The sequence below is a fragment of the Oculina patagonica genome, chromosome 4 (assembly GCF_052425735.1).
Source record: "Oculina patagonica isolate OP01 chromosome 4, crgOcupat, whole genome shotgun sequence".
Lineage (NCBI taxonomy): Eukaryota > Metazoa > Cnidaria > Anthozoa > Scleractinia > Oculinidae > Oculina > Oculina patagonica.
Genome location: NC_135761.1, coordinates 63,333,584 through 63,357,925, shown reverse-complemented (window position 1 = coordinate 63,357,925; position 24,342 = coordinate 63,333,584). Strand labels below are relative to the sequence as shown.

The 24,342-nt window shown below is 38.2% G+C and overlaps 2 protein-coding genes and 1 long non-coding RNA gene across 8 annotated transcripts; 1 reads left to right on the top strand and 2 right to left on the bottom strand.

Moving 5' to 3' along the window:
* The first annotated feature begins 3,983 nt into the window (after positions 1-3,983).
* LOC144651054 (uncharacterized) lies at positions 3,984-13,814 on the top strand. Its single transcript, XR_013570253.1, has 2 exons — positions 3,984-4,119; positions 12,675-13,814. It is a non-coding gene; the product is annotated as an uncharacterized LOC144651054 (long non-coding RNA).
* Positions 5,766-24,002, bottom strand: LOC144651051 (uncharacterized). Of its 6 annotated transcripts, none has more exons than XM_078510917.1 (4): positions 18,480-18,596; positions 9,152-9,184; positions 7,717-7,897; positions 5,766-7,077 (listed from the first exon to the last, which is right to left on the bottom strand). In XM_078510917.1, the coding sequence occupies exons 3-4, from the start codon at positions 7,882-7,884 to the stop codon at positions 6,181-6,183; spliced, it is 1,065 nt and encodes a 354-aa protein (XP_078367043.1). In that variant the 5' UTR covers positions 7,885-7,897; positions 9,152-9,184; positions 18,480-18,596; the 3' UTR covers positions 5,766-6,180. The 6 variants fall into 6 exon arrangements, with proteins under 6 accessions (XP_078367043.1, XP_078367044.1, XP_078367047.1 ...); XM_078510918.1 differs by lacking the exon at positions 18,480-18,596 and adding an exon at positions 17,555-17,639; XM_078510921.1 differs by lacking the exons at positions 9,152-9,184; positions 18,480-18,596 and adding an exon at positions 23,706-24,002.
* LOC144651053 (uncharacterized) lies at positions 21,580-23,420 on the bottom strand. The gene is made up of 2 exons (XM_078510923.1): positions 23,160-23,420; positions 21,580-22,209 (listed from the first exon to the last, which is right to left on the bottom strand). Exons 1-2 carry the CDS (start codon positions 23,175-23,177, stop codon positions 21,883-21,885), a joined length of 345 nt encoding a protein of 114 aa, XP_078367049.1. The 5' UTR covers positions 23,178-23,420; the 3' UTR covers positions 21,580-21,882.
* Positions 24,003-24,342: the final 340 nt, after the last annotated feature.

Sequence of the window (24,342 nt, the reverse complement as noted above, 5' to 3'; positions counted from 1 at the left end):
TTTTTGGTGATTCATGTTTTTAGTAGTTCAGATTTGTGTATCGCAAAAAATGACTTGATATCGTAGCTATCTTAAATGCTTGGTTGGCTCAGTTAGCATTTCAGTGAGTCAGTGATAGATTGATTGTTTAAATGATCAATCGATGACGGACTTACATGGCCTGATAGAACTTACGACCGAGAAAATAAACGTATCGGCAAAAACAGATAAACTTATATTTTTCATCGTCAGCGGTAGCTGTTAATTACATTGTTGCCGCAATTTTCGGAGCAGAAGAAATGTTGATCTGGAAATTGAAAACAGGCATAAATTAATGTAAACATTTATTCTCAACCAACAGGGTACGGGAATTATAATAAATTGTTTCAAAATGAAATATCTTCCATAAACTACCTCTTACGATGCACTATGGCGGAATAAATTGTTCTCTTCTTAAAATAGGTCGTAAAGAAACCTTTTAATGTTAGGTTTAGTCATTTCTTTAACTCTTCTGTTGTTTCGAGTTTCCATTGTTACATTTAAAATACGATTATATAGGATTAAATATTGTCATAACTTTTAGTTATGGTGAAAGCGTTTTTATTCTCAAAATGTCGGTTATTTTCTTTCTGAGCTCCATGAAGTAAAGCTGATAGCTCGAATTTAAATGTTGGTTTCGCATTGCTTGTGGAGGTCCAATATCCCAGCTTGGAATGAAGGGTTTGAGTCACTTTTCATTATGCCCCTGATTGCATTGATCAGATTGATTGGAATGTTATGGAACATTTGAGCCATTAAATATTTCTTTACAAAAAGCCACCCCCTGGATTCCACGAGCGATAGAATTCAAAGAGAAACACTCATTCTTCATTTCAAGGCGTAATGTAATCTCTCCGATGAAGCTGAGTGGATGGATGAGTCCAGCTTGTTTTTCTTTGTTGGGTTATTTCGCCGACTGATAAGCTCGTACGCTGTGAACAAGCGGAATGTGAGCTCCGTCGAGCTTTTGAAGGCGCGGAAACTGCGGGAATACTGACCTCGTCTCGTTTAACCGAGGGTTTTACCGAAAGACTGTCTGTTTTCGAAGAGCGATTATGATCCGAATGTGAGCGGGGCCGTGTTAGCTCAGTTGATCCAGAACAAATCGTCCCTCTTGTACAAGCACCCGTCGAGTGGGGGCGCGGAGCCAATGTTGGAAGACTGAGGTACCTTGAGGGACTTAATTGGCTGTTTCTATGCGTAAAGTGTTCGGCAGAACCGGCCAAGAGGCTGTTCAGCTTTCTATTCCTCCTTAACATAAGCAGCTGTTCCTGATTCCATGATTTCACTAAAATAGACTCATCCTTGTCCAGTTTGTGGCACTTCAAATTTAATTGCCGATCTTCAAAAGAGTTTTGCTTCGACAAATTGTTCCAAATTTCTTGCTCAAAGTACTTGAACGTCGCTTTTCGTTTTACTTCGTTCATCTCTGCAGCGTGTTTCCTTCAGGCGATGTTTAGATAACCTTAAAGGACGTTTTCACCGTGATTTTATACCCGAGACTTGAAAACAACTTTTGCATGTTGTTTAAGTGCTCCAAGTGAATTTAAACAATTGTGGCCGGAACTACACAACAGTGATGACGTTAGGGTTGTCACGTCACTGGGTAGCTTATCCGGTCGTGAAACATGCAATACTGCAATAACGGTATTTGTAACTTCTTAAAATAGCTGATACTTCACACGAATTACACGAACACATTCCTGTACTGAAATTGTTGCCTCGAAAATCAATACAGCTGTTTACTTGTTGATTTTCGCTATACATGCCATCTGACTAAAAACAACTTACATTGTTTATAACAATAAGTATTTAACTTTCAGTAGAAGTACGTAATAACATTTCTATGTATTTTTATTAATTTCGAATATTATCTTAAAAGTTCTTCAAGACGAGGTTTTATTGTAGTCCAGTTGGAAACTCCAGTGAACAACTTGAGGATTTTTTTATCGGTTAATATATTCTACCTCGAGTTTATCTGGTACAAGTGAATTTTGATCATTAATTTTACAAAAAGTAGAGCCGTTGATGGGCAGCTCATAAGTGTACTGCAAAGACATCTAAACTAGCCATGCAACTGAAAATTTCAGCATATATCGGCTCGGTATGACCGCTTTGATTAAAAATATTGTTGTAAATTAATAATGAGAAATTATATTTAGCTAAACTAAATCAAGATTAAACCAAAGTCATGCTTAGAATCTGTACATAAAGGGGCAATTGAATCGATATCTTGATAGAGTCACAAAATTATTTAAATCGGGTAAAAGAGCACATTTTACAACTCTTTTTTTTTTTAAAAAAAAAAAACATTTTTCCAGTCACTCGCCTGTGATGTTTTTCACGCGCTTTTCGAAGCGTAACGTATCACTTAGTTTTACTAATGATAAGTGACATCTATCACGCTCTGTAGCGCTCGCCAACTTCAATGACGTCACACAAGATTACGTGAAGGAAACGGAGTGAAGCTTCGACGGTCCAAAACAGAAACGAACAAAGAATATTTTCCTGTTCGATTTTTGAATATTTGACCGTTCCAAATTTTATTCTGATTTCACTCGTACTGCATCACGTTTTTCTCTTAATCTTTCCAAAGCTTTCTAAATATAAGAGAGTAGTACATTTCCGAATGCAGTCAATCCAGACTGACCTTTGACACTGACCGACCATGCTAAAAAACGTTGTTTACAATAAACGCTGATGTTTCAAGCGTGAGCATTCATCTTATGATCAGAGTTGTACTTTGGTACACGTGCGATGGCTGTGCGTGATTTCAACATTTCCGTTGACGGAAGACGACAATGAAAAAATAAATCGTTAAATTGCCGGATAACGTTCCTCTTGTGACTGTCGTCAGTTCTATAAAAAGAAAACAAACGCTATCCTCTTTGTATTGAATTCAAAACCTTCTCAAAACTAACATAGTGCTTAGAGTTAAAACTCTTTGCTCAAACTCTTGTTCAAGTGTTGAAGTTCCCCTAGTTGTTTTGTATGCTTAAAGATAACTTGACAATGATACACACATCTGTAAAACTAACAAAATGTGCATTTGCTTCTATACGATCTAAAGAGTGCTTTCCAAGCGGTACGTTGTCAATATTGTATCTCTACCCATGGCAAATATAACATTAAAGTAGAGAAACCACAAAATGATTCCTACGTGGTTTACCTCTTGAGCTGCCCAATTGCCACTCGAGCTCGATTGCTAGATTTCTTAGGTGCCATATTAATATTTTATTCCTTAGTACACGGTGAACTAATGGTATCAGTTCAAAGCAAACGACCAGCAATGGTATTAACAACCCTCTATCACTGACTCTTTAGTAAAATACAGGTAAAGTTTTGTTGTTGTCATATTTCTAGCTTTAATTTTACAAGACTCAGTGAAGACTGCATTATGTGCAATGCTGCAATAAAGACCCAAAACTAATTTATTTAAAAATAAAAATATGTAAATAAGTTGAAGACAATTCTCAAGTTGGATAGTTTGTTTGTTTTTTATAAACCGAATCAATACAAGTGTCAATATAAAACAAAAAAATGTTAACCTTTGATCAGAGTATTTATATTTTCACATTAACGGAAGTAGATCTACAAACTAAATTAACGGGAAGTTTCTCAGATCTCAGCGAGTTTCAGTTGCGTTACCTCTAATAAGACGGAAGTAGATAAAAAAAACTAAATTAACGGGAAGTTTTTCAGATTTCAGCCAGTTTCATTCGCGTTACTACTTAAAAGACGGAAGTAGTTAAAAATTTAATTAACGGGAAGTTTTCAGATCTCAGCGAGTTTCAGTTGCGTTACCACTGAAAGGACGCGTGAAACTTAATTGTGCAATCACCGGGAGTTCTTTTGTGTATCGAGTGATGACGTCAATCCCATAAAATCGTCATGCATTACGTCACAAAAGCCACGAACTGCCCACTTTTATATTAACGCAATGCGAATAGGAGTCACTCAAGGTCCTCAAGCCAAGTCTCTGGCAATGTGGCGTCACTAAATGAGAAAATTTTGAAGCTACCAGCCGCTTTAGAGCGTGTGAAAAATACTACAACAATATCAGTAGAGACAAACAAACAGCAGGAGAAATAATCATCTGAGGTAGGAACAGAAGCTTATTTATTAACATTTATTCTGTAATTTCTTGTCTGAACGCAGGAAGAGTAATTGCACGCCTCTTATCAGCGACGACATAAGCTTTTTTCAATTATGCAATAACTCTAAAATTGTCCGGCCAATTTTTGAAAAAAAAAAAAAATGGCAAATCAACAGAACAACACAACACTTGGGAAATTTCGTAATTCCGCTGTTCAGTTATGAAGATAATTTGCGATAATTTTTCCTAAAGGACTGATAAGGAAGACCTTCAGCTTATCATCAATATATACTCCCTTCTTTTAATTGAGCAAAAGTATTAGGTCCACTGACTATGTGACTCTCGGTACGTGCAGCGCCCGAGGTTAAAGTTTAATTTTAATATTTAAAACAAAACAATTATTTATCAAAGTGGGGGTGAATACTGAAGGATATCCGGAGTTTTAGAAGCCAATCGCGGCGCGCGAAAAGGACTATTCACTGTCTTGGCATATACTATAAATTTGAATATTTCTTGTTACAAAGTCCCTTACAGGTATCTGAATTTTTTAATTTCGACTCCTTTCGACCAAATATCACGTTATATATTTTGTTAGGCGATATTATTTTTCGGAGCTCCGGGACCTTTGCAGTACGCATATATTTCCATACACTGACTTTTAAACTGCGATGTGCGCAAAACTTAAATTATTTTTTTTTAAATAAAATATGGCAATTTTCCAGTGAAAATCATCATTTAATCATATCAAATGTAAGGTTACTCTCCCGCACCATATGTGAGAATATAACTAGAGTAAAGTAACAATTTCTCTTTTACCTAATCTACCGAGTTGTTTTACAGATTAGATGTTTCGATCTTTTGTTCTTTCCTATCTTAATTACCTAGTAGGTACTATAACCCTGAAATACAAATGGAAACCGAAATAAGTGATATTGCTTATGTGTATAAAAATAGTTGATGCAGTGCGTGTACATAGAGACAAAACTTCAAGGCTAAATTAGTGTGATGAGGTGTGTTGGGTATAGTAGCGTAAGGACGTTTAATTTGATTAGTAACAAACAACAGCTAGAACTAAAACACTAGCCTGAATTTTAATTTTAATTTACTTTTACCATATATACAGTAATTTCTGAAAAACAAAATAAAATATTGAGAAGTTGGTTTTTAAAATTTACTTCACGAACCCTTCTGGAGCCATTGCAAAGCGAGATGTGGGTTAGACATTAAGAAAGATGTGTTCATTTTATAACAATGTCATAACAAGTTTTGTAGTTTGTTTTGTCGCTGGATTCGCCTCAATGTTGTCTATATTATCGCATAAAACAAACGTTTATGATGAAATGCATCGATGATCTAAATGTGTACGTTAGTTTTAAAAACTATGGTGAAAGCTTGAACTGTTCGGGTTGGGCCAGCCCAACTTTCCTATAGTCCAGGCTAGGCGTTTAAATATACCATGACTACAAAAGGGAACTTCTAAATTTTTGTGTTACAAAATTTATAATCATGCAGAAGTTTGTACAGGGCAAGACACATTCAGCCTCACAGTGCCTTTTTATGACAGGACACCATCAAAGGAAAAAAAAAAAAAAAAAAAAAAAGGGAAAAACCGACCAACAAGTCCGGCGCTCTAACACCGGCACGCCAACGGTGAATTCTTGGCCAACCTGTATAAAAATGCTTCGTGATATAGCCTGCGATGAAATAGCATCTCACCCACTGGGTGCAGCAATACTTCATACTCCTGGATACTTTATCTATGATAGTTAAGCGTCTTCGACCTGATTCATTTGCAAGAAACTACTTAACATGCTGTAGCTACTGGTGTACTGCTACAAGAAAACTTGTTCAGAGAGCGACGCTTTCTAATGAAAAACGCATCTTATCAAGGTCATGTGTTGATTAAAAGTCAGGGTGCATAACTGTTCGCGACTACGCTATTAAGCTTATTCAGTGTCTGTTTTTAGAAAATCTTAGTAGTTTCATGCAGGCATAAAAGTTATTTACTCATTGTTCCTGTAAACTGGGAAAAAAGTTCAGTTCCGAAAAGGTAAGTTGACATCGTGTTAATAATACGATGGTATGGGGTACATTTTGCAAGCAGGAAAGCCGCCGTTGGTGTTGCCATCAACTCCGGCAGAAATCAAAGGTGCTTGAGAATATCTCGACACAGGTTCCAAGCTGACTTGTCCACACGATACTCTTCCCTGGTCAACATACCACACAGGTACAGTATAGATGTATCGAGGACTGGGCATTAGCTCTGTTGCTGCTGGCTGAGGAGGAACTTGGCCAAACTGTGGAAGGCATTGTACATTGACACTTGTGTTCTGTAATGGAGTAGCCACAGGGCCTTGGGGCACAAAAGTGACTAAACTAACTCCAGTTTGATCCAGGAAATTTGGGTCAACAGTGGCCGGGTTGCCTGGTGGTGCTGAGTACGGTGGGATGTTTCCTTGGTAGTAGGTCATTGTGTTCATCAGTGGCAGATTAGAGCTGACAGTCTGTATGCCGCTGACGCGTGTTTGCTTTTGCATGTTGAACGGAGCAGGGGGGAGCACCATCGGTGGAGCTGGATGACTCGAGTCATACTTGAAGTTACCATGAAAGCTTTGAGTGGTGCTGAAATTTGGGCAGTCCTTCTCAGTAGACCATTCTGTTGTACAAGTATCTGTGGCGGCATCCGCCTCAGAATTTTCTGGTGAAGGGCAGTCTGGGTTGGAGGCATCATCATCATCTTGCTGGATTTTGGGCTCTGTCTCGAGGTAAGCCAGGTCGACGTTGGCCTGTTTGGTGGGTGGTGAAGCAGGAGCATTGGAGCATTCTGGGCTGGCAGCATTATCTCTCTGGACTTTTGGCTTTGCTCCAAGGTAGGCCAGGTCGACATTGGCTCGTCTGCCATCAATGATTGGTCTCTTGTTCACGCAGGCTCTTTCGGCTCCTTCCTTTGTAGCCATGGTAACCTTATGATATAAAAGTGCAATAGCTTTCGTCAATCAATCAATCAAACAAACAATCAATCACAGTTAGGTACCGAGTTACGGTACAGCAAAATCAGAGAATGTCGATAACATGATGTAATGTTTGCATGAAGCCACTGATTACACTCTCTCGTTTTACGTACTGTTGACAACAGTATATGACGAATTTCACAAAGAGCATATAACGTTTGCACGACAACAAGGCATGTGTTTTTTTAGTTGTAGCTCCGATCTTCTCAAAGGAAAATAACAAAAGACCGCGCGTCTGTTTGCATTGTCGATGAGTTGATAAAACTGAATTGAGCTGGAAGCATAATGTCAGTCGAAAGCATTTCCCATTCAAATTGGGATTACGAAGTTGCAGAGTCGACAGGAAACTTAGAACTAAAGCGTAAGAGACGCCGAACAGCTAGCGAAGGAGGTTGCAAATGCATCTTTTTACTTGTGACAAATTTTGTGATTTTTTTTCTTTAAGAAAGTATGATCCGAAAACCAATCGTGTTCACTTTTAAACTCCAACTGGCCAAGGCGAGAATCAGTGTCATTTTTACGCAACTGGTGCAAGACCAAGATTACACACATAAAATAAGCAAAAATAAGCAAAAACAAAAAATAACTTACAAATCCATATCCCTTGGACCTCTGGCTGTTTCGTTCTCGGATAATGACCGCCTCCACGATCTCATCAAACTGTTCAAAATACTCCTTCAGTGTTTCATCAGCTGAGTGATAAGGTATTCCACCCACGAAAAGCTTAGTAAACTTTGTCTGATCTTCTTCCTCTGTCATTCTGGTTCAGTACCTAAAGAATAATAACATATTAGTCCTTTGATAGTAACTTAGTTTTCTAAAACAGTTCTGTCCTTGAAATGACATGTATTAGAAAAAGAGAAATCGTTTCACGAGTTTCTTTTCTGAATTATATTCGGTTAAGTTTGTGTTGTTTTAGTTTAACAGAAGGATGGATATGTTAAGTTGAAATAGACAAACATGGTGCCCACATTTCAAAGCAATCTAAACTCACAACTAAAGTTTTACGAGATTCACAAGCAATTATCTCACGTTTGGGGACGTATAATGTAGAATCTACTAACTACTCCTACTCTTAGTAAAACGGGTCGAGAAGAGTATATCTCAAACACAGCAGAATTCTTGTACTGAACTAAACCAGCTCGGCCTGTCTGTAGTCTTAAAAGATTAGGGATTGATTCACAGTCAGAAAACCAACATATTATATACCCTCGCTGGGTTTCTAATCATTCGAATTAGCTCCAAAAGTAAACAGAGTATTTAAAACTGACGGCATATCTTTTCTCTTCTCACTATATTTTTAAACAGCTGCGGCTTAGTAATAAAAATTTGATGAATTATTAATCCGCTTTGTATGAAAAAATAGGACTTAACCACGAAAAAAAAAATAAGTGACTCTGACTTATGCCACTAATCTAATGCTGCTTTTGATAAATGTTGCTTTTTAGCTGCTTGTGTATATGTAGTATAAGCTGTGCCTTAATTCAATGACAAAAACTGAATAATTTGCGTATTCCATACACCTAAAAGGGAGATTCTCCTTGCGAGTGGTCAGCCGTTTTTACTTTGCCGCTTATAGCTTGTAAACATACACACACAATAGGGCTTGTAATACATCAAGAGAGAAAAAGCTTTGCGCAAAAACAAATAATATTATATTTTGATATTTACCGGTTTGCGGTAGGAAATTCTAAACAAAAATGTTAAATACAGTACCAACAACAGATTTTGAACTGACCTTGATAGGGCCTGAAAAAACTAGCGAATTACGTAGACACAACTTCAATTCGCTAATGCTTTGAAACAAATACGATCAGAATGCTACGACAGTTTAAGTGTGCATAGCGTTCCTCGCAAGGGCATTGAACACTTCAAGCGGTGAGGATTATTAAGCCACTTTAAAGTAAGTTAGTTTTTCAACATTTAGACAAAAATTCGAGAGAGAATATTAGCACTGCTTTAAATGCAAATTTCTCCGTTACTACTTTAATTTCAATTGGAACGTTAAAATGTATCCGAATGTTACCTTTTTCCAAGTTCGTGGTCTTTAGATTCCCGCCTGTAAGAGAGAATCAATAGGATTAGCTCAGCCTGGCTTCAGTGAAGCTCTCAAAGGCAAACAGTTGAATGAAATAAAGTATAACAAAAACGTTTGAACCGAACTATTGTTAATTTGTTTGGATGTTATGCGCGCATATTTATGTTCAACATTTACAATGCGCTTAATTTGGACGCACCGTCGGCAGATGTGTGTGTATATATATCACAGAACTGTTTCTAAAAATAAAACTTCAAAACGCAATTATTCCAGCTCTCCATACAAAAGAAACTGGCACGAAAGTCAAAATCTTGTAATTTCATACGAATTGGGATTCCAAGTATCAATTTTATTTTTCGAAAAAGTTAAGAGTCATTTTACGTAATATGTGCAAAATAATGATCTTCCTTATTATGATCTTTCTTTGTTTTGTGCTAACTTATTGAAACTATTTTGGCGTTTGTCATGTACGTCAGTTTGCTTTTTATTTTTCGGTGGTATTATGTTGTAGATTTTCAGTAATGAGCCATGTCTTCAGTTATTGAAGAGACTGACTAAACGTAGTTTCTTACTGTACTCAAAATAAATTAGTGTGATATACTTGCATTAGCATAGAGCTCGCAGTCGGCCAGGGAGACTAAATCCTACTGACTCATCGCGAACGGAACACAGGAAATTCGATAATTCCCTAAATTCCATCAAATAAGGTATTCTCAAAACGTATTCCTAAATTTTCGGAATTTTTTTCCTGGGACTTTCCTCTCCCTCTAAAAAAAAGCGAAGAAATATGTGCGCTTTTCATTCCAATGGAACAGGAAAGTCCCAGGAAAAAAATTCCTGTGTTCCGTTCGCGATGAGTCAGTAGGATTTAGTCTCCCTGGCCGACTGCGAGCTTCACATGGACACGAAAAACAAAAATAGCCGCTGAAGCAGCTTGGCATATAGGTCTTTCAAATGTACAACATGTGGATATCAGATAATTTAAAGTTTGTCCTCCAGCAACCAATTCAGAACTGCTTCCACCAGCAGTAAATAGCAGGTTTAAAGAAGTAGCTACTTTTTTGACTTGCTCAATTTTCTAAGAAAAGTGTTGGTGGCGGTCACAATTGTAGCAGTTTGTTGTTAAAACATTAGTTCTCACCCCCACAATTCAGTGAGTTTGAGTGAGTTCCATCAGCCCCAATGCGTTCTTTAAAGACCGACAAATTGTTCTCGGAAATCAGCACAGTTCATCGGGTAGTTTGATTTTCATTTTAATTCAAAGGATAAAATCAAATTTAAATATCTCGAAGACCTTCACACCAGAAAGGAAACACGGTTTAATCTCAGCTGACCAACACTGAATTTCGTCATGAAAAAAGAGACCAAAACATCGATTTTGAAAACTTGGACAGGAAATAGAAATCTCAGACTAAGCGAAACTAAGACCCTATCAGGGACCTATAATATAATGCGAGAAACCGACCCCATCCAGTGGCACATACCCGTATAGCACCAACGATACCCTTTCTACCATCACATGCCCACAGACCCTCCTGCCCTCGTCACGATATGTAACTATAAGAACGCTGTGTCATACAAAAAAACTATGTATAAATTTAATTATAAATTGAACTCATTAGTGGCTTGCCGGAGAAAATTACTCTTTCACGATGCAGTGATTCCTTTTCTAAATTATTTTTAAATACAATACGTCGACTAGCGAAACGCCTTTTATATACGTCATTTCAGTCTTGCTCCAAAGCATTGATTAGTTTCTAATAGCCTCGCTTTCTACACAAGTTGACTACCGAGTACTAAAGCCATAAACAAGGTTTGGTTTTACTTTATTCGTATTTTTTCTAGTTAATCCTTGTGATGTTGTCTATTGCCTCATATGAACTTAAGTTTAGCCAAATATCTTAACTTTGTTGTGCTAAGCAAGAGTGCGTAGTATGAAGGCAGTTGGTCACTGTTCCGCAAAATCGTATTTGGAGAAAGTAATAAATTCGCGTACCGTTCATATCTTCTCCAAAAGTTAGCCTTGAAGTATTTCGTTCTTTTTTAACTCTCGCTCTTTGTTTGCTATGCTAATTTGTGGTTTCACGTTAAAGGATAGCTTACAAGTCAAGATTTTGCTCTAACAGAACGGACGCCGTTTTAAATCAATACCGTCAGTTAATACTCCATTCGACCCTACCAGTGCAAGAGCGATTACGTAACATTGATTTTGCAAACGTTTTAGCCTGACTAGACTCGAGACTTTCTTTCTGGGAGCGAGCTGAAAACACAAAATTCATCATACAAAATGAAAACATTTGAAATTGCTAAAAAAACGTAAATAAACTTTAGTCTTAACTAACAAAACTAATATCAATAATTATCTACAGCCACAGGGCATAAAAAATTGCCATGTCATATCATTTGACTGAATTACACAAAGTCTTGCAAAGTCATCACCATTATATTCAAAATACTAAGAAATGACTGTATCACCGTCTAAACTGATATTCTACAACTTTGGGCAGCATCAAGGTTTACACTCACTTTAAAGGTGACTGAACTTAATGAAACCCTTAAAACAAAGAGCGTGAGTGGCAATCATGTGATGCCGGGTTTAACATGATACTGATCTAAAATTGCTGATGTTCTTGCTTAAGTAACAACAGAACAGTGGTGAAAAAACTAGATTTAACAAAGAACAATAAAAAATAAAACTAAAAAAACAAGTAAAAGACGTGTAGGAAATGGCCTTCATATTGACTAACAACTTTTATAGCACTTGTTGCATATTCATGTTCATTAGTACATGGTATGACACACATTGTGTGTGAGAATAGAGCGCATCTTATTCATGTATGACGTTGCAAGTCAGACCACCTTACACCGAAAGAAAAGTGTTATGCGGCGTTCTTAAAGCCTTTCCCGACTTCTTTGTATGAGAAGGTGTGACCAAGGATATCAAAGTGATGCCATATATCTCAATCATTGTACGTTTTGGGAATTCAGAGCTACATCAGTTAAATATCGTCTAGGTGACGTCATCTCGTCCCAAACGTGTTTCACAATGTATTGTCACTAGCTGTTAAAGGACATTACATCCTCATTATCCATGGTAATCTGATAAGGTTGGAGTAACCCGCCTTAAATAATACGCTGTTAAGAAGGCTCAAAACATTTTTCAGTACTTTCCAGCCCTTTTACTTTGATTGGTCAGTGTTAACAAACATTATCAGTTACCGCTACAAAAATGGCATCAAGCAAATGCGCAATCATTGATAATGTTTGTAGCACTGACCCATCAAAGTATGAGAGCTGGAAAGTGCTGGAAACTGTCGTGAGCCTCCTTAATTTGAAAACTTTCTCAAACACCTCTGTGACCTTTAAAGGTTAAAATTTTTACACCTAAGACGGCATTTTTAGATACATGGAACATCATAAATAATTGAGAGCTAGTGTTACTGAACTGATCGTGTTCATAGCCTTTATTTATAATCCCTCTGGTAATAACATCTTGTGTTCTCTGTCTTAGTTTTTAAAAACCCGAAAAACAAAGTTGACGAGAGGCAACGGCCATGCAAAGAAAAGACTTGAAACTCAACCCAAGAAGAGGGACGAGGTACAACAAGACGAGCAACATCGGACAAGAAGAGAGGATTATCCACGCATTCCACGCATGCGCCGAGGCGACGGCAGCAAGAGCACCCCCGTGACGACAAGCCTTCTCAAACCCTTAGTGCTCAACCAACGCTCACGGTCAGAGGGGAACCTTCTTGCCGCGCAAACATTTGATCTGAAAAATCATCGTGAAGTTACTGTAGTACAAAACGATAAACGGACTTTGCGTCTTCCAAAGTTACACCAAGATACCTCACCAAGAAGCAGCCTACATATGGATACCAGTCCTGAACTTAAGAAAAAGACTGTTTCGAAACCAGTGATGGATGTTCCAAGGGAAACGTTAAGACCGTTAGTTATAAATAATAACGAACGAAGAAGAATCCTCAAAATGCATATAGAACAAGAGGAAAACAGTTATGAAGTTGACGACGCTAAGCGGGAGAGTTTATTACGGTGGCTGAGCGAACAAAATGTCTCAACACGTTAGGACCTAAATAACAATATCTAAGAATGAAAGCCAGATGAGTTTACTTTAATGTTCGTTTTAGCTGTATTAGAAGCAGTTTTGATATCTTGGAGGACATTTTGAGAAGTTTTACAGCCAGATTGTTGGAAGTTTTTTGTTTCGCGACGTTACATTACTTTACTTTAACTCGGTACATGTAAATACATTGCAGTTTTATTATTCACAAGAACGTTATTTATTACATTCAACATATTTATTGTTTACATTTACATGGTTATTTGTTTTAAGACAGCATTTGCTATTTAAACGGCATTACAAGAGAAAAGTCTTAGTCTTTAAAAATCGAATTGCTCAACAATTGCTAATTTGTTTACACAGGCAGTTCCATCCGTTGTCCATCGCTATATTTTGATTTAATGACACCACGGCTGAAATTTGCCATCAGAATACAAAATCATTATCATTTTAGAATACCGTCCCTTACCATCAATAGTATAATAATTATAGGATATTTCTTGTAGCATATTGAAATATTTTAATGTAAAAGTGCAGATTGTAAATAAAAAGAATGAATATTTTCAAAATAATCTCGAGGTCCATCTCATAATTCAGGCCATCACTTCTATATAGCCCCTGTATGGTGGCTATTTTCCCACTTGTTAATTAATCGTAAACAAATTAACGCTGGCTGAAATTTAAAACATGAAGGAATCTTACCTATAAAGGGTCGGAATTTTCTTATCAGTTAAAGTTCAGTTATGCGTGCTTCTTATTGTTTCAAAAATGTTGAGCGAATAGTTTGCTTGCAGTTTCGAAGAAAAAATCCGAAGTTGTCTTCGGAAGTACATTTGTAAGATTTTTTGTTTTTTACATTATACCTTAGCCATTAATTTCATTTTTGTTGAAGTTTTAATCATTTTTCAATAACAGCACTGCCCAAAATGAGGCAAATGAATGTAGTCTCCAAAAAAAAAGAATTCCAAATATTTTAATGTGTCCACTGTTTTATAACAGGTGAAATTCCCATTATTTTTTGGCCCAAAATGCATCCTGTCTTAATGATCTGCTTGCATCTTTAGCTACATCCTTTTATATTTTCTACCCATTTACTGTGTCGAAGTCATGGACTTCCGATGTTTACATAATTCTGCACATGTCCAATGAAACACATGAACATAAAACAAGAACTGTTTTTCAGTAGTAAACTCAAAGCTCAGACTAAAGGTTTTCATTTTTCTTATAACTGGTATTTCCTTTGGTGACTATCAGAGTAACCCTTGCTCCTTCCATGCGCGATATTCTTTCCGTCTGAATTGACACGTAGGCTAAAAGTTAAAACGACTCGTGGAGCTCTCTTCGGTTAATTTGACTTTACATGTTACTAAACAAAGCTCGCGTGTTAATTTGCTGTAATCTGTATATTTATATGGTTAATATCGTTTGATCTATTCTTACATATCTGGGGTGATTCTTTCCCACCTGTAAATCAGCCAAGATTCTAAATTCCTCGTGAGCTTTTCTTGCATATTAAGGTGGCCATTAAAAAGCGCTGGAACTGTGCCTATTCCTTCCGGAAACAAATCTTTTTGGCTTAATCCTAAGCTTGGATAACTCTTTAGAAGTACCTTTGTATTAACAAATGATCAAATCATTTCAGTGGAGAGATCTGAATGTCGATCGATGTACTAGTACAAAGGCATTATACACGATGTTTCGAGAGGGAAAAGGACAAAACCATTTCATCTTAAGAGAGAAATGAGGACATGAAATCATCCCAGTGGGAAGCACTGGGAACTGAACCAAACACCCCTCGACTCAAGTATAGATCACATGAGGCTACACGCTTAATAGTTTGTTTCTGACACAGCATAGTTAACCAAAATAGGTTTAGCCCATACCATGAATTAACTTTTTGAAATGTTTTGCAAAACACAAGATCTTCAACTTTGGCCGAATCTCTCGAAAGGTGCTGTGTTGGCAGTACAGGCGAAAGACAACTGTCGTAAGCGACCATCCCTCTGAGGCTACATGTATCTTCTACCATGCACATGTATTTGTAAGATCCCGCTAATTCCATTCGTTCATTGAGAGAAATAACTGAACCAATTCTCTGACATGGTTTGGTTTTTATTTCGTAGACTTTTCGATTTACATAAAATCCCGCACAAACGAACGTAAAACAAAAACAGTTCTTATTCAACTCAAAGCTAGTAACTGGGTGGTTTCGTTCACAGGAAACTCTTGCACCAGTTCCACATGGTTCCAGCTAAAGCTAAAATTTAAAAGGCTCACTAGGTTAGTTTTCTATATGGTTAATTTGGCTGCGTAAATAACTAAACAAAACTGTAACTTGTAACTGTGATATTTGCTGTAATCTTTGGAAAAATGTTATTGGCTCGATTCATTCGAATCAGTCGAATTGAGTAGGGGCTTGGGATGCATTTGATCTCTTCCTATAATTCTCGGATGGTTCTTTCCCATCTGTAAATTCAAGTCTCTGAAATGTTCATGTCAGGTTTTCTTGCATATTAAGAAAACCTCAAAGGCGCTGAAGCTGCATATTCTTTTCGAAAGCAATTTTTTTTGGTTTAACCTTTAACTCGAAGAAGAAGCTAGTCGAAGAAAGATAACTATTTTGATGTACTTATCTTTCGAGCAATAATCAAATAATTTCACAAATCCGAATGTTGGTGGAGGAACTAGTACAAGGACATTACATACGCTGCTGCGAGAGGGAAAACGACAAAATATTTAACCTTAAGAAAGGAATGAGGACATGAATTCATCCCAGTGGGAACTGAACCAAACACCCACTCAGGTACAGATCACATGAAACAAACACGCCTAGTAGATTGTTTCTGACACAGCATAATTAACCAAAACAGATTTAGCTCATACTATGAAATAACTTTAAGAAATGTTTTACAAACACGAGAACTTCAACTTTGGCCGAATCTCTTGGAGGGTGCTGTGTTGGTAGTACAGGCGAAAGACAACACCTCTCGCAAGCGCCATCACTCTGCGAGTCCACATGCACTTGTAAGATTTCTAAATTCATTCGTGTAGCCCAATTGTTGTAAACCCTACCACTTTGTCTAAATGCGGAGTATTCGGGGTTCTTTTTACTGAGCGAAACATTTGGTTGTTCGTGAAAATGATCTTAAACCAACACCTGTTTTTCAGAAGCATCGCGTGATCGCTCTCAAGTCCTTTTGTTTGACCACATCCCGCCAAAAGGGAAAATTTCAGAACAACGCCTTCTCGTGACACAGCACATGTAAAGGGAATTTGGTGAAGAAGGGAAGTCAAAATGAGATAGCTGTTGAATACCGCTGTGTTGTATAGAAACTGTTTTATTGGTTATTTTGTTGTAGTGAGTTTTGCATTCACACTGTACAGCAGTTTGTGCCTTTGCTCTTCATAATACTCGTGTATTTGTCATCGAGCGTGGCTGTGCTTGTTAGAATCGAAATGCCGTAAAAAGGAAAAACCTTTTAGAGATGAACAGGCTTCGGCGTTATCTATTTCCTATAGTTTGTGAAAGATTGTGTCTCTAGCGATCTCTGGAACTCTGGAAATATGGAGCAAATTACTCTGAACAGAATAAAGGTGAATCTTTTCGATCTATTTAAGGAAATTCACTTAGAAGAAGGCTGAAAAATTCATAAAACTCCTGAACATTTCAACGCCTACTGCAAGTTGACCTTGAAATGATCCCTTGAAAGTAGGCCTTATCAAGATCTTTGGCCAATAACTTCGATCGGTCAAACTTGCTGCCGTCATCAAATGCTTTGTTGTCTAGGTGGATCAGTCTAAACGGTTATGTTACTAACAAATATTTCTTGGAATTGGCTGTGTAATGTTAAGTATTGACGAATACCCAGACATCTATATTTAATGTAATTGGGTTCTTTATAGGTTGTAAAAAATAAATACATTGGCACTAGATGTTAATCGTTCACTGATTTAAGGGAATCTTTGATTTAACAAATAAGCCTTTGTAATGTCGGTGCATGGTCGAGTTCGTTCAAATGGTCCGCGTCACCTCCTTTGTACTTCTCAAATGAGGACAAACTTAGCAAACCTTATGCCTGTGGTGATTAGTACTAATTCAGTTCATATTACAGTAAAAATGACGACATTTAGGATTGTTTCTCCATGTAGCGTAAATCAATAGATTAAGCTGTGAATCCGGAACAAGATCTTACTAAATCGCTGGCTTACTGCAAGGCAAATTGAGCCTTGATTAGCAAAAACTTTAGGAGCAATTTTTTTCATTTTACACTAAGCGTTTCGTTCAAGGGGAAGTGTAACCGACTACTCACCGGAATTTCGAGGAATTTCCTTTTACTCTTTTACCGTCTCGATGTAAACACAATGCTTGCCAACTCTTGCAGCTTTCTGCAGAACTATCAAAGCTAGCAGTTGTATGTGCATATTTTTACATTTAATTATATTAATCTTTAGTTATGACAGGCGGAATATTGATTATGTGTCTTCCAAAGCGAACGAAATCTGTTAAGTTTTTGAGTCAGACTTAAAAACGTTTTACGCTTTGAAAATTAAATGGTTCAGTCGAATTAGAAAATGTCAGCTTATGTATCTTGTTTTTCAATACATGTTACTGAAAATAGTTTTAGGTCATTCGTAAGATGTTAAAAATTACCTCCAAATCCAGTAATGAAATCTCAAAATAATAACTTTCTGAGCTTGCGGAATAAAATAAATAAATATAAACAAGCTAGCTTAAAAGATAAAAACCAAACATAATTGAACAAGGATGACTTGCATTACGAGCGACGAACTTTTAAGAGTTTGTGGGTTCAATTTTTCAAGATGAACTGTCCATGACTTCATGCAAAATGACTGCAGTCATTCAGCGTGCGCAACTGTTCGAATTTTGTGTGTTATTTAGAATTCTTCCTGATGTTGCTTTACTTCCTTCTCTCCCCCCTTCCGTTCTTATTCCATGTGTAAACTGTCATATTTTATAGGTTCTTGTTATTAACCACATTGAAGTACATTTTTTGGTTTTGAAAAGTTCTCAACCAGTGTTCTGCTCTCTTTATTATCTTGTTCGCTGATGTAAACAACAATTAAGCGCAGCAAAGATAATAACAAATTCATCGTTTAAAATGTTTCCGTTTCGTTTCCTATAAGACCCTGTAATCACTTTTTTCCCTACATAGTAATTCTTACCCATGTAATCAAAAAGCGAAAATCGATGAAGAGAAAGGACTCCGCACTAACCTTTTGAGATCTTGATTCTTTAGCGAAGCAATTTAATCCAACAGTTCCAACAGCGACTTAGTAAAGAGTGAATGAATCGTCTTGTAACGGGTGCTTAAAAGTCATCGAAGGTGTTACAAATCAAAATGGTCCCGGAAAATAAGAAGGTTCTCAAATAAACGATCTGCGCTTAACTCCGGAAACGCCGCGGATGTGACGTTCCGGAAGGAACAACATACTTCCAGTCAAGCGAGAACATGCTGGATGTTTTGCAAAAACAGGAAGAAAATACAACTTCGAATTTATTAGGTTGTATTTGAAATATTTAATAAAATGTTTCTACAAGTTTCTGTAGAGTATCCCAGCTTCAGCTTCCAGCATCATCACAGAAACTGTTGACATTCGATTCGCTGCATCAAGCGTTTTTCCACTCAATAATTGGTAAAGTAGTGATTTTTTTGGCTTGTTTATGGATTATATGAACATCTCCGTCAATGAATACAAGAACACATTCACACCCTTTTGGTTGGGTTTCTCGTTTGAACGAAAATCTTTTTAAAAGACTTTATATCGATTGCAATGAGGGGAAAGAGATGGAAACCAAGCAACAACATTCAAATTTGATTTTTCCTGTTTAGTCACGTATGCTGCATCGCTTATATGTATGCGAAGGCCAGTCGACCTGAGAACAGCGCTGGAAATAAAACGCGAATTTATGAAGTTATTTATGATGAAATAAGTAAATTTCAAGTGATAAAATAGAAGTCTCTTCCGTGCCCATCATCATTGCAATCGCATTTCAAACTAAGTTTGTTACAAATGAACGTGTTTTCTCAATCGGAACCTCTTGACCACAATAGGATGCCAAGTTGAGTATTAAGACGTGGATATTAATTGTATCAGTAAAACAAACTTTTCTGACAGCCGTGCTTGGTCAGGTAAACGAGACAATTAAAGATAGATTTTAACATAATGGCAATGTGTACAGTAAAAGATATTAAACTGCGTTGTAAGCTCATGTTCCCCGGGTAGTCCGTTGCGGCTTTACTCTGAGGTCTCTCGAAACAATTTTTCCGCTTTTAAAGAAGTTAAGAAGAGTGCTAGAATCATGTGACGCTGTGTGCTTAAATTGTATGACGCTGAGAAACTTGTCTGAACAAAAAAAATCTTGTTAAGGTTATTACTTTGAAAGTAAGTTATTTGATAACAAGCTAAGTTAACATATTTTCTGTTTTAACGAGAAAGCCTTAAATTTATGGTTTCTCTAAGGCTTTGTTGTCACCTCTAACTTGGTTTTTACTCGTTTTTTTTTTCACTTTGTGTTGTGAAATACGTAATTGATTGACGATTAAGTATGTTGTTCAGTCTGGGCCACTAAAACGTTTTAATGTTCTGATTTTGTTCTTCCTGCCTGCCTGCCTGTACATCTGTATGGATACATGCCTTGATCTCCTCTGCCTGCTTGCCTGCTTGCCTGCTTGCCTGCCTGCCTGCTTGCCTGCTTGCCTGCTTGCCTGCTTGCCTGCCTGCCTGCTTGCCTGCTTGCCTGCCTGCCTGCTTGCCTGCTTGCCTGCTTGCCTGCTTGCCTGCTTGCCTGCTTGCCTGCTTGCCTGCTTGCCTGCTTGCCTGCTTGCCTGCCTGCCTGCTTGCCTGCTTGCCTGCTTGCCTGCTTGCCTGCTTGCCTGCTTGCCTGCTTGCCTGCCTGCCTGCCTGCCTGCTTGCCTGCTTGCCTGCTTGCCTGCTTGCCTGCTTGCCTGCTTGCCTGCCTGCCTGCTTGCCTGCTTGCCTGCTTGCCTGCTTGCCTGCTTGCCTGCTTGCCTGCTTGCCTGCTTGCCTGCTTGCCTGCCTGCCTGCTTGCCTTGTCATTGCATGTACATAAGTATACCCACCCACCTACCTACCTACTAACCGACCAACCAACCAGCCAACCAACCAACCTACCTATCTACCTATCTACCTACCTACCTACCTTCCTGTACCTCTGTCTCTGTTTGTCTATTTGTTTGTCTGCCTGCCTCTATAGTTGTCTGTCTCTCTGCATGCATGTGTGGATACATGCCTTAATCTCCCTGCCTGTACATCTGTAGGGATACATGCCTTGATCTCTGCCTGCCTGCCTGTGCATCTGTATGGATACATGCCTTGATCTCCCTGTCTGCCTGCCTGTCTGCACATCTGTTTGTGTACATGCATTGATTTCCCTGCCTGCCTGCCTGCCTGCCTGTACATCTGTATGGATACATGCATTGATTTCCCTGCCTGCCTGTCTGTTCATCTGTGTGTGTACATGCCTTGATCTCCCTGCCTGCCTGCCTGTTCATCTGTAATTGTACATGCATTGAGCTCCCATCTTTCCTGCCTGCCTGCCTGTACATCTGTATGTGTACATGCCTACGTCTGTCTGCCTGCGGCCAGTGTATACACATACGTATACCCACCCACCCACCTACCTATCAACCAACCTACCTACTTACCCACTTTTCTACCTGCCTACCTGCCTACCTGCCTACCCTACAAACCAACCAACGTACCTACCTACCTACCTACCTACCTTCCTGCCTCCTTACTTGCCTGCCTTCCTTCTCGTGAGTCCGTCTGTCTGTCTATCTCTGTCTTTCACTGTATGTTTGCATGCATGTACCTCTCTGCCTACATGACTTAATTCCTGCTACCTGCTGTCTAGTCTTCTATCCTACCTGCTACCTGATGTTGCATGCTACCTTCTGACTGATGCTTGCTGTCTGCTATTTGCCGCATCCTCACTTTTTTCCCAACTGTCCGCTCGCTACTACAATAATAAAAAGTGAATAAATACATGCTGATTTTTTCAAAAATAAATCATAGTCCAGAAACAAGGAACATAACATGACATCAACTTTATTTAAATGCCAGGAGATTACGCATTTCTGCTTATTAATTACACATAAATAACACCCTACTATACAATATTAGAACTATTTCAAAATTGAAGAAATACAATTAATGCATAAACGAAAATGAAAATCTGGGATAATTACTATATACAGTGTAAAGGAATTGGCACCAGGTTAGAGAAGGATGCACAGAACAGTAGGCTATGGCAATTGGCCTTGCTCCTGCGAAGGAGTGATGGGCAAACGCACAATAAGGAGTATATAGAGCACAAGGACACACGCAAGGCTAAGGATATAATGTCTCTTTTGATTACTGTTGGTCTCTAAGCCATCTGGCCAAATTCTGTGATTTACTCTTCAACGAATCAAAGTTATTGTTTACTTCTTCCACCTGTTGCTTTCTCAGTGGTGTTGCGGCTCTAAATGCTCTCTGTGGGCCTTTTGACAAGTCTGGTAAAACACATAAACTGCTTCTCCGAGGCGTTGCTGAAGTTATAGGTGACAATTCCTCAAAATCGTCAACTGACTGGTTGGCTGTTGCCTCATTTCTTTCACCGAGATATACTCGGCAATTTCCATTTCTTGGCCTCTTCACCGCTGCTGCAGTATATCTCTTGTGAGCTCTTCAGGTCCATGGTCCAAGAACGGTTTCTCCAAGCTTGAAGAGAAAAATTGCTCTCTGACTGTGATCTAACAAGGCGTCTTTGATCAGGGGTGCCAGGTACTTCTTTATCACAACTCGATCGCAATAGATCCAAATATGGCGGTAGTCCCACACTAAAAGCGCGGCACACTTTACGATTGTCATTGTTTCCTGGCTGATCACTACTTTGATGTTTGAGCCATGAATCTTCTACACTCTTCTTCTTTGACATGAGCTGAAGAACAAATGGCACGATTTTGTTAAAAGGAATTGTTTAAGGAGAACGTCTCACGCCGGATTAGCTCCAGAATGACGAGGAAAATAGATTCTAACCCTATGTTCTAAAGTTTATCGTATTAAATAAATTTTCTTATCTATTGTTTTTTAGGGCGCGAGCATTCGCTAGAAGATAATGCCATTTGTTCTCTATGCTATTGCCCTCAAAGATCAATCCAATAATCATCTTGCAAGTTTTATAATCTGATCTAAGATAGTTTAGAACTACTTTACTCACACACAGTATCCCAGCTGCACTACCTAGTACTCCACACTAAATTAATATATACTAGAGACCTACTAGTATATATTATATACTAGTAACATTGTTATATCTGTCTAGTCAAATGCTCTGATATAAGCAATACAACTTCCTCTGTCATAGCAGCTCGTTTGCAGGACGGTGTCACTTAACTACTGACCTCAGTGGGCATCTCTTACACTCTGCATTCATGCCAGAAAGAATTAGATCGGATAGACAATAATTCAATTGCGATCAACAATACAGTTACCTAGCTAATTCAATAAACTAATTTAACTGAAGGTTAGTTTTGTTCAAACCGTCTTTAATGTGGCTTATATATTTTTTTTTAATTTCCGTTCCCTGCATTACTGTGTCAGTTTTATTCTATCAACTTCATTGCAGTTCTTCTTTCTTCTCTTTCTTTCATCTCAACTCAAGTTCTCTAAGTGAAATATACATCCATGCCAAATGTACCACTGACAGTGTCAGACTTATGGCCTTTTCGTTTAGTAACAGATACTGAATTTACTTTGTGTTTTAAGAAAGAGCATTTTAAGAAATCGCTGCAGAGTTGATAGAGTGGAACTAGTACTCGAAAGCACAATTGTACATAATTTACATTCATAGTGTCCTCTTTATGCTCTGTTGTATTCCCTAGTACTTACCGAATGGTCCTCTTCCATATGTCTTGTGTCGGACGACCTCTGTGTTAGACGGTCAGTTTACGTCTCGAAATGATGCTTCTTTGTGATTCAATAACTTTAACAGGCGTGACGCCTTATTGTGAAATATTTGGTATTCATACACGATGATGAATTGGCGTTTTGACATAAACACGGTTCCTGCTGTCTCTAGCCTCGGGGGCGTGAATATCCATCATGCACAATGAAAGAGCAATGCAAAATTCAATGCAGAACCTTCTTCAATGTAGATTCAAAGACATTTTGTAAGTGTGGAGCTAAGTCATCGACAACGCATCTTAAAAAATTGGCCATTTTGTTCAATTTTGTAGTTCATGATCCGTCTTAATTTTCCTTAGTCATAACCATCCATGTTTGTTTCCGATTTGTTATTAGTTCTTTGGTGTCTCACCATCTCAGAAAACTGTTAATTTGGGGTTTCCTTCAATTTGAAAGTAGCTTTGTACATGCAAATTTCACCTATCTAATATAAATTAGGCCCATTGCAAACCTTTTCTTGACGTAGCTTACCGTATATATATTTTTGGGGGGCGAGATCATGGTTTGTAGCCTTGTGTCTGTCGACCGTTTCCTGTAGATAATTTCTTCCTCTTTTATCCTACCTTGGCCTTCTCGCCTATTTGAAGTTGCCCGTTTAAAACGTGTATGACGTACTGGTAGCAACTGCTAAAATCCCTTCCAACCAAAAGAGAGGGCAATTTAGGCCAGAATAGGGTATATTGATATTTTGCTAATACAAGTATCTAGGAACGTTACCTCACTGGAAGGAATACGAGAAAGAGATTATTTGCTATGCGAATAGAATTTTTATGTCTTTCTTCCCGGTGAATTTGGTTTATTTTAATAGTGCCACATTGAAGGCACGTGTGTAAGCTTCTTATGCAACAGTTATTGTTATGTAATAGCATAGGACACGTGCGGGGTCTGGACAGGTGGGTATGCTTTCTCCAATGTATTTGAGCCCCCGTTCGTGATGTTTTGACTCGTGGCCTGGCTACAAAGCACTCATTCATTCATTCACTCTTGCTTTTTCTCGCTGGATGAACGTTCGTTTACTCCCTCCTCCTCCCTTTCCTGTCCCTTTGTTCCCTTGTGGTTAGTTTTCTTGCGTTTTTGTGCCCTCACCTTTTTGGCTCAACACATTTTT